The sequence below is a fragment of the Schistocerca nitens genome, chromosome 9 (assembly GCF_023898315.1).
Source record: "Schistocerca nitens isolate TAMUIC-IGC-003100 chromosome 9, iqSchNite1.1, whole genome shotgun sequence".
NCBI classification, from domain to species: domain Eukaryota; kingdom Metazoa; phylum Arthropoda; class Insecta; order Orthoptera; family Acrididae; genus Schistocerca; species Schistocerca nitens.
In genome coordinates, this window is record NC_064622.1 from 437,751,634 (window position 1) to 437,762,921 (window position 11,288).

General features: G+C 43.0%; 1 protein-coding gene across 1 annotated transcript in view; it reads right to left on the bottom strand.

Moving 5' to 3' along the window:
- Nucleotides 1-1,664: 1,664 nt before the first annotated feature.
- The window catches only part of LOC126203279 (fatty acid-binding protein, muscle), a 22,644-nt gene continuing 13,020 nt past the window's right edge, over nucleotides 1,665-11,288 (bottom strand). The window contains exons 2-3 of the mRNA XM_049937535.1: nucleotides 4,024-4,301; nucleotides 1,665-1,868 (exon numbers count right to left, since the gene is read on the bottom strand). Of these exons, the coding sequence (XP_049793492.1) occupies nucleotides 1,818-1,868; nucleotides 4,024-4,301 (329 nt within the window). The 3' untranslated portion in view covers nucleotides 1,665-1,817. The remainder of the gene's footprint in view (nucleotides 1,869-4,023; nucleotides 4,302-11,288) is intronic.

Consider the following 11,288-nt stretch of genomic DNA (forward strand, 5'->3'; position numbering starts at 1 on the left):
TAGGCAGGTGCGCCAATTTCTTTGGCTCTTCAAAGCCTAAAGTCTGAAATGTAATTGCTTTTTGTAAAAATTGTATTCTGATGAATAATGAAATATTAGAAAACATGGAATTGATTTTATTGTGAATAGAATGATTCAGAAAGTATTTACTTAAAAAATAACTGTTTTAATTATAAGTGGACACAAGTGATTTGAAGAACTAGTTGCTACAGTGTTGAAGTAGCTAACAAGTTTGTCAAGCCTGAATTATCTGTAATGTAGTGGGAACTGTTGGTATATTTTGTCAGATTTATATTGAATCATTTCGTTGACATTCCTAATTCACAAAGCTTTGCGATGTTATTTCACGACGTTTTTCGACGTGATTTGCCTTTTACTGTCCTCCCAATTGCAAACTGTCTGCTTAACAAACTAATTACCTGGAATTTTGTTTGACGTGGCTGAAAGTCGTATTGATGGAACTTTCAAGTGATGTTTTCCGGCAGACTGGATCTAAAAGGAGCGGATGCAACGAGGAGGTTTGCTACAGCGAGGAATCCATTTGTGGCTGGCACTGTGGAAGCAAATACATTGTTTGCTGTACGACCACACTGTACGTTAAGTGGTTACAACTGTTTGGCAATTCGAGAATTCTGTAAAATTCTGTTACAGCTGCGTGAAAGGGTATACCTTTAGAGTCTTTCTTGTTAAAACAGGAAATCCACACACTATCCTGGTATATGGGTATTAATGACAGTAGTTAAATAAGATATTTTTTCGGGACAAATTTCAGCAATCACTTGCAAATAAATGTTTCTATACTTTTCCGGTATCGACAAATTAATTTTTCATCTTCAGAAGATTAGTTTGGCCGAGAGTCAGTATCTTCTTCATAGAAGGATAATGCCATGATACCGTATGTTCAGAAATTTCCTAATATAACGTGGCATTATCCTTCTATGGAGAAGGTATGCGAATTAATTTGTCGAAACCGGTAATTAATAATAAAATTTTATTTGCAACTCATGATTATATATATATATATATATATATATATATATATATATATATATATATATATATATATATATATATATATAGGGTGAGTCACCTAACATTACCGCTGGATATATTTCGTAAACCACATCAAATACTGACGAATCGATTCCACAGACCGAACGTGAGGTTTGTGTTAAAAAACATACTTCCGTGCATTTTTTTATGGTTTGTATTAACCAGTTACACTATCCCCTCTCCTCACGTTCGGTCTGTGGAATCGATTCGTCAGTATTTGATGTGGTTTACGAAATATATCCAGCGGTAACGTTAGGTGACTCACCCTATATATATATATATATATATATATATATATGGTATATTGATTATTCCATTCCGGTATTCGCTTCAGGAATTATTGTTGCTTTCCCTCAGTTTAAATTCCATTAACATAGGCAGCTCACACATAGCTCACACATTTCACATGCAGTTTCACTGACCACCGGTATACTGACGGCCGTATTATCTACTTTTAATTACTTTCGTTATGTTGAGCAATACTTTTTTGACAGACGAAGTCAGACATTGTTTCAAGATGTTCGACTGCGAACTCATTTGCTGTTGTCTCATCTGTTTCGTGTTTGCTGCAGTAAATACAGTGGGGAAGGAAACGGAATGAAAACAAAATGTTTGTGAAATTGTAAAAAATGATTTAATTAGAGAGTACACACCAAGCACATATTACTTTAGAAAAAAGCAAACAATAACTTCGGATCACACAGTAAACTGAAAATTACATTTAATGGCTGAAAACAAAAGAAGTCGGTGGGGCGGGTGCCCGTTTACTGGGCCTTGTATATTCTCGTTGCCACCAGGTCGCCCAGTTTAATCGTCTGCAACAGAAACAAACGGTAACAGTGATGGAATGAGTCTGGAGATAGGGTCATTCTGAAAAACAGTCGTAAACTAAAAGTTTTTGAAAGTCAGTAACTGTGTTAACAATGATTTAACTAATGAAGAACTGCAAAAGTCTCGTTGTTTTCCCCTATCTTTGTACCATTTTATTATTTAACGTAAAGCAAGCGGTGTGGTTGATGGTTTGCATGTATATGAATCTCTGCGTAATGAAGGACACATTAAAGCACGTGAAACAATCAGAACTACACACACACACACACACACACACACACACACACACAGACATCACATACAACAGTAACGTACACACTTGAAAATGGGAACAAATTCCTGAAACGCGTCATGCTACGCTTGAAGAAACGTAACTGCTGCAGTACTATATTATCTAAATCATTAAAGCAACTGATGCTTCTTCCTGAACACCTAATACATTTAGCCAAGAGCTCGTCGGTGTCATAGTGTAATTCTAAAGCGGTAAGATATATAACCTGGCATGTAGATCGGTCTCTTAATGGGGCTATGCGCTAAAATATTAAAATGTACAGAGAAGTCCGAGCAATAAGATTTTTTCATTGTACATAGGCACTGATAACTGCTGCAATATAGTCTACTTATAACATTTATAGAAACTGGAATGTAGAAAGTAGTGTACATTTATATGCGGCGGATAGAATGTCCCATGTCTTTAGAGACAAATTACACAAAAGGTAGACGACCTTAAACTGAGTTGATCTAAATAGTAGTGAGAGAGTCGGAAATGAAGACTTTGTCTTTTACTGATACACGCAAGTTACACCTCATAGCAACAACTTCAGCTCGTAACAGCTGCCGGCCGGAGTGGCTGTGCGGTTCTAGGCGCTACAGTCTGGAACCGCGAGACCGCTACGGTCACAGGTTCGAATCCTGCCTCGGGCATGGGTGTGTGTGATGTCCTTAGGTTAGTTAGGTTTAAGTAGTTCTAAGTTCTAGGGGACTGATGACCTCAGAAGTTGAGTCCCGCAGTGCTCAGAGCCATTTGAACCATTTTTTTCGTAACAGCTGCTCAGTGTTAAAACAACCCATCCCATCGCATCCATTGTAGTTAATCCGTTGACAAAACAGAAGTCTTCAAAATCATTAGATCCCATTACTTGCACATGTTGTTTATGATAGGAGTGTAATCTCGACTATACCACTGTTCTCCGACTAGTATATTTCAATGTGTGCATTTCACGAGCGAGATGACGGCTTTTATTGATGATGTATCTTCCACACGAACCAGCACCAGTACCTCAAATTTTATTGTGCGAAAAAGTATTCCTCGAAAACCTTGCCCAGCCCCCTTCTCATAACTTACTACCTACGTTGATAATTAGTCGCGAAACCTCTGTAGTTGAAAATATTCCGATTATTGAAATGACGTTCTATGATAACTTATTTCTTTTTCGCTGCGGATTTGTGTTCAGGATGCCCGAACACCCCAGGAGCCGGAAGTCCATGCTCTGGTGGGTGATATATCGGGAGTCATCAGCATCTCATCGATTTTTCATTAAAATTGAGATCCCTTATTGATTAAAGCTACAAACATCAAACTTGGTATAAGGGCTTAATTGTACGTTAGATTTGTAAAATTAGTGCCGAGTTGTCATCGGAGTAATATTTTTTCAATTATTCATGTTTCCTCTCCAACACGATTCCCATCCTCTTCCTTTCCCCACTCTTGTACTGCGAAGCTACTGTTTCTGGTTTTACTCATATCAATGTGGATGGTGTTTGTTTTCACTTCAGAGTTTTGTCCCAGTCTTCACTCTTCCATCTGATCCCTCCAACAGGACTGATAAGCCTGCCGACTCCCCTCCCCCAGTTACCCCATTTTGACAGTTCTTTCGCCGTTCATTCTTCCATCTGATCGATCTGACTAAACTGTTCGCCTGCCTCTCCAGTTAGCTCAGTTCAACATTTCCTTTGCCCTTCGCTCTTCCATCTGCTCGACCCAACAAAAATGTTCAGCCTACCTCTACCCCTTTCCCAAATTATTTCCGATCGAACCTTACGTTTGTCCTCCATTCTTCCGTCCAACCAACCCAACTAAACTGGTCAGCTGACATACACCGCTACCCCAGGTACCTCCATTTGATACTGGACACTTACGATAACGCACTGTTCCTTGGAGAACTCGCGGATGATGATGGTGGGGTGGTCGCCCTTCTGCTCGTGGACAAGCTTGTTGGGTCCGTCCTGAGTGATGGTGGACTTGACCTTGCGGCCGTCCAGGGTCTCCTCGTCGAACTCCTCGCCCAGCTTGAAGGTGAACTCGGTGTTCTTGATGGCAGTCTTGGAGGTGAGCTTGAATTTGTCACCGTCCAGGATCTCCAGCTCAATCACCGGCGACAGCGCCAGACCGGCCTTCCGCTCGATGGCGCCCACACCTGCACACAAAGACCGTCGTCGCCTGTCTCAGAATAAATTGTTAGGGCTAAGAAGAAAGCACAGTGATCTACGAGGCGTACTCGTACGGTTTTAATTATCAACTCGATAATTTAAAGTTACGTAATTTTTTTAAAGTCCATGTCTGCAGTTCTGATATATATTGAAATACTCGCACCACAGTACCATAGCATACGAGCTATTGATAAAGCGGATTACAGCGTGGTAAACTGTTTTCTGTATCTGAAGCAAAACAACGCTGCAACAATCTATGCTGGACTGATAGTCGTGTGCGACAATAATGCACTATCATGTGATATAATGGCCGGATGTAACAGGCGCATTCGGTCTCGTCAAACAAGTCTGAATGACGAAGAACGAAGTGACAGACCATATCTCTGTGCAGACCTGAGAATCGCAAGAGAATTGAAGTCGCTGGTGTACCATGACCACCGTATCACAATCGAGACGATAGTGGAAAAACATAAAATCAGTCACGAGCCAGTTCTCAACATAAACGTTATGTAGATGACTAAGGTTTTCGCCTGCTGTGTTTTGCTACTGCTCACATCGATTCCAAAAAGCTCGGCGAATCGAGGCACCAGAGGAAATGCAGCTGTAGCTGGTCAAATCTGATGACTTCTGTAAGCGCCTGGTCGCCATGGACGCGTGTTGACTTCTTCACTATGACCCCGAGGCGATGTAACAAAGCTTAACAATGCCACCACGAAGATTTATCACCGCCCAAAGAGACGAAGATCTAGTCGTCACCGAGCAAAGTGATGCTGAGAGTTCCTTGAAACTGCCATAGCGTGGTGCTAAAACATTATGTTACTAAGGAGCCACCCATGATAGGAATACTGGTATTGTACCGGAATCTCCTGATGATGTTCCGGGAGGGGTGTTAGGGGGGGAGGGGGGAGGGGGGGGGGGAGAGGGGACTACAGGACGAAGCGTTGTGGGAAACTATAAACTGTGTTCAAATTTTTGCTTAAACGTTTTTTGGAACAGCGATCTTGTAAGCTATACAAAATCAGGTGACAAAACACTCTAGATAGCGATGGTTATTTTATTAAAATGACCGGTTTTGGCTTAGTCTTAGGCCATCGTCAGAGCTTCGGCGACTGAGGTCAACTGACTGTTCTACGCATCGTCAACTTCTGCTGATGGTGCCGTCTGAATATGGCCTAAGACTAGGCCGAAACCGGTCATTTTAGTAATACAATTATCGCGATCTAGACGGTTTTTTCACTCACTTTATATTGTAAATGGCGCGTTTTTGCTCCAGACAACTTCCCAGTCCATTTGAGGAGCACACAGCCATACATGCTGCTTCTTTGGGCTATCAAATTTTGCCTATCGTCCATATTCTGACACAGCACCTTCTAACTTCTTATCTCGAATGAAGAAACCATTACATGGCAGCTTTTCCATAATGAGAACGAGGTCATTATCGAGGTGCAGTGTTACCTCAACAGCCAAATTGCATTCGGCAACTAAGATCCTCCACAAGACATCCACTAGTGTAAAAAATATGTCGTGTTGAAGGGTGAATATCTCGAAAACACATAACGCCATCACTGAGCTTCATGATCTCAGCCTGATTTTTTTCGATGTGATAGTGAAAACTGTATGATTAACTCTCCTACTGCGTCGATACCGTTTGTACATTTTTGAACAGAAACTTGCATTAGTTTCCTGGATTGGCACAAATTACACTAGCGTCTCAGTTATGAGGGGTTTAGCTAAGTTCTTATAGCAAGTTCTGGTTGTGTACAATACTATATTTATCTTCAGTAAAGCGAATAAGTGAGCCAGAATACGCTTTGTGAATTTTAAAATTTTTCCATCGAACTGAATATTCTACGAGGTTTCGGGCTTGCTGCCGGTCGTCGTTAACTGCAACGATATTTTGAATGGGTAGTTATCTTCAGGGGCCATCGAAGTATGATAGTTCACGAAGATGACTGGCATGTGCCCTTTCGAAATTTCGTTGATTTTAGTTAAGAGCGACCGGCAGGAAGTCCGATACTTCTTTGAATATACAGAGCACACTAACTTCTTATGCAGTGATTTATTATCAACTACCTGAATAAAGAAGTAGTACATGAGAGAAGCTACATATTTCTGCAGTTTCAAATATGAAATGAACCCTCATCTTTCGAAATACACTCCTGGAAATGGAAAAAAGAACACATTGACACCGGTGTGTCAGACCCACCATACTTGCTCCGGACACTGCGAGAGGGCTGTACAAGCAATGATCACACGCACGGCACAGCGGACACACCAGGAACCGTGGTGTTGGCCGTCGAATGGCGCTAGCTGCGCAGCATTTGTGCACCGCCGCCGTCAGTGTCAGCCAGTTTGCCGTGGCATACGGAGCTCCATCGCAGTCTTTAACACTGGTAGCATGCCGCGACAGCGTGGACGTGAACCGTATGTGCAGTTGACGGACTTTGAGCGAGGGCGTATAGTGGGCATGCGGGAGGCCGGGTGGACGTACCGCCGAATTGCTCAACACGTGGGGCGTGAGGTCTCCACAGTACATCGATGTTGTCGCCAGTGGTCGGCGGAAGGTGCACGTGCCCGTCGACCTGGGACCGGACCGCAGCGACGCACGGATGCACGCCAAGACCGTAGGATCCTACGCAGTGCCGTAGGGGACCGCACCGCCACTTCCCAGCAAATTAGGGACACTGTTGCTCCTGGGGTATCGGCGAGGACCATTCGCAACCGTCTCTATGAAGCTGGGCTACGGTCCCGCACACCGTTAGGCCGTCTTCCGCTCACGCCCCAACATCGTGCAGCCCGCCTCCAGTGGTGTCGCGACAGGCGTGAATGGAGGGACGAATGGAGACGTGTCGTCTTCAGCGATGAGAGTCGCTTCTGCCTTGGTGCCAATGATGGTCGTATGCGTGTTTGGCGCCGTGCAGGTGAGCGCCACAATCAGGACTGCATACGACCGAGGCACACAGGGCCAACACCCGGCATCATGGTGTGGGGAGCGATCTCCTACACTGGCCGTACACCACTGATGATCGTCGAGGGGACACTGAATAGTGCACGGTACATCCAAACCGTCATCGAACCCATCGTTCTACCATTCCTAGACCGGCAAGGGAACTTGCTGTTCCAACAGGACAATGCACGTCCGCATGTATCCCGTGCCACCCGATGTGCTCTAGAAGGTGTAAGTCAACTACCCTGGCCAGCAAGATCTCCGGATCTGTCCCCCATTGAGCATGTTTGGGACTGGAAGAAGCGTCGTCTCAAGCGGTCTGCACGTCCAGCACGAACGCCGGTCCAACTGAGGCGCCAGGTGGAAATGGCATGGCAAGCCGTTCCACAGGACTACATCCAGCATCTCTACGATCGTCTCCATGGGAGAATAGCAGCCTGCATTGCTGCGAAAGGTGGATATACACTGTACTAGTGCCGACATTGTGCATGCTCTGTTGCCTGTGTCTATGTGCCTGTGGTGCTGTCAGTGTGATCATGTGATGTATCTGACCCCAGGAATGTGTCAATAAAGTTTCCCCTTCCTGAGACAATGAATTCACGGTGTTCTTATTTCAATTTCCAGGAGTGTAACTCTGTCATACTCAATACCTCAAACTCAGCCTACGTGCATGACTAACAACAGAACCTCGCAATCTCTTAACCTTCCTCCTGCTTTCCTCTTTCCCCTTTCTACTTTACCCTTCCTCCTCCTTTATTTTTCCTTCATCCTTTTTTTCTTTTTGCCAGGAATTCTGGAGATTTGTTGATTCAAACTTTACCGTTCCTCTCAGTATTTGATCAGTCAGGACAGGAAATCGACCGCTGTGTTACCAAGCAACGGTTGACGGACGAAGCAAAGATGACATAAAAAGCCGACTAGCACAGACAAAGACAGAGTTCCTTGCCAAAAGAAGTCTACTAGTATCAGAAAAAGTTTGTAATGTGAATTTCTTAGAATGTTCGGCTGAAGGACAGACTTGTTTGGAACTGAATCATGGACTGTGGGGAAAGCGGAATAGGAAAGAATCTAATCGATGAAAATGTGATGTTACAATAGGGTGATAAAATTAATTCGACTGATAATACAAAGAATGAGAAGGTTCTTCGCACAATCAATAAGGAAAGGAATATTTTTGAAACACTATCTACAACAATGGAATGGATGATAGGATTATATTAAGGTATCGTTAATTAACTACCTTGGCACTATAGAGATTCTCACAAGCCAAAATTGTAAATGAACACAGACATTGGAGTATTTATGACGACGTTGGGTGTAGATGATACCCTTCGATAAACAATCCGACGTAGGAGAAGAAATCGTGGCGAGCCGCATCAAACCAGTCAGGCGACCAATGACCCAAGAAGAAAAGGTTGTCCAGAACCTCTGTGCTTTGCGAAGACGAACGTGTTCCATTGAGCGGTGTGCTGAGAACTCAGGAGCTACTTTAAGCAGAAGAACCCATCTCCTACTTGAAAGTCAATGTAAGGTACTAGTAAAATCATGAGAGGGTGTAGCTAACCCCTTCCTCTTCAACGTCGGCTCTCAACGATTCACCTTTGGCAAGAAAACCGAAAGAGGAAGAAAACCGAAAGAGGACTCGATTGTCATCGCTGCTCTAATGACATCGTCGTCGACGGATCATTAGACCCCCACGATAACCCCACCCCCGGTCCCTCTCAGGTCATTAGGTTATCATTACTTGGTTGCCTGGACCTGATCCGAGAGGTAGTTTTTCCATTTTTATTTAACCATTTCATGGTTTTTCCTAGGTTTCAGTACAGAGTTCAGATCTATGTTACTAGACAGCTAAAACAGTGGATCATCCCTCTTGCAGGCTGCCTATCTAATGGCTTCCAGGGGGACCAAAAATGTGATTCTCAATATTTCAGAAATGTGTTAACCAAATTTAAAAATTTAAAAATACTTTCATAATCTAGACATTAAGGGGTATAATCTTACGCGAATGGTTTAGCACAATAAGTCAGTTATTAAAGATACGAACTAGGTAGGCCCTACACGCCTTGAGGCACCGCAACACGCGGTGCCCCAATTACCCAGATTGTACCCGTATTCAGCCAGTATGTGTGAATGAGAGCACTTAGCTACATCCAACAACGGTTACACATAATATCAAATCTCTTCGAAAATTTTTATCGTTGACACCCCGCACAAAATAATGAACAGAAAAAAAGTTTATCGATTACTACATTTTCGCAGTTCATGCTGTAAAAACTTCGGCATCAGACGTGACGTTTCAATTTATTACTTCCGTAATACCAACTCTACTTTCAACTCATCTTGCAGAGAATATCCGCACATACCGCTGAATGTAGCTGCTTATCTCGTTGTAGGACACGTAGTTCACAAGGTGTGAAAAACTAATATTAAATCGGAGCGCAAATTACTGTACTGATCCAGCGTATTTACGTCTTCCAGCAAATTTTAAACATAATTTGAGGCCTTTTCCAATATTTCTTGCTTACAGTCCCAAACAATAATGAAAGAATATGAAATATAAGTTTATCGCTTACTAAATGTTCGTTGTTCATGAGGTGAAACTTAGGCATCAAGCATAACATTTTATTATTTCTTTACTACTTACTCGATTCTTTACTCATTTTTCACATAGTATCCACTTTTATCACTGGCGATACCAACAAAATTATTTCACTGTACGACTCATAGCTTAGGAGAAGGCGGCCGGTGTGGCCGAGCGGCTCTAGGCGCTACAGTCTGGAGCCGCGCGACCGCTACGGTCGCAGGTTCGAATCCTGCCTCGGGCATGGATGTGTGTGATGTTCTTAGGTTAGTAAGGTATAAGTAGTTCTAAGTTCTAGGGGACTGATGACCTCAGATGTTAAGTCCCATAGTGCTCAGAGCCATTTGAACCATTTTTTAGGAGAAAAATCAGTTTTTTAAGAAACTATAAATTGTTCCCAATGTTGGTTGTGTAAATGTTAAACAAAATTGTATTGTTGGAGCCGCGCGGGATTAGCCGAGCGGTCCAAAGCGCTGCAGTCATGGACTGTGCGGCTGGTCCCGGCGGAGGTTCGAGTCCTCCCTCGGGCATGGGTGTGTTTGTGCTTAGGATAATGTAGATTAAGTAGTTTGTAAGCTTAGGGACTGATAACCTTAGCAGTTAAGTCCCATAAGATTTCACACACATTTGAACATTTTTTTGTATTGTTGGAATGTGGTTCTTAAATGACTCCAACATTTGTAAAGTAATCTGACATATGAAACTGTTTTGCACTTGGGAGTTACTGGTTTTCAAATAAAGCATACTAATTAACTAACTCCATAGTTGTAAGTTTTTAGAACTCTGTCTGATTTGATTATTGAATCCATTTTCCTTCAGTTTATCGTTCTCAATAACGAACAAAGTAAGGGACTCGCTGGGCGAAAAGGATTTCACTACCGTGTCTTACCTCACGTTTGCAGGATTGGAATCGCAGAAGGGTGTAAGGGTAGTTTTCAGTTCTTAATCACTTTTATGTCGAAAAAACAGCAAAGGAAGTGGACAGACAATATTGCGCTCCCGAGCATATTAGTGGATATTGGAAGCACCTGTTGAAAATAAATGAGGCATAGAAAACACCTGAAGGGTAAACAGAGTAAATCCGTAGGTAATGAACGTTAGTGGAAACGAGAATAACTGACTTGTCATTAAAATTCAAAGACTGAGGACTTAAATAAAATCTTCCATTTCTAAGGTCACGGCCACATAGGTTACACCATCTGACCAAAAGTACTCCAACAACACTGTGTAATGCAGAAATGACCACCAGATGTCACGAGAGTCAGACCCGCCAGCGTAAAAGGGTTGGATTGGATTGTTTTGGGGGAGGAGACCAGACAGCGACGTCATCGGTCTCATCGGATTAGGGAAGGACGGGGAAGGAAGTCGGCCGTGCTCTTTCAAAGGAACCATCCCGGCATTTGCCTGGAGCGATTTAGGGAAATCACGGAAAACCTAAGTCAG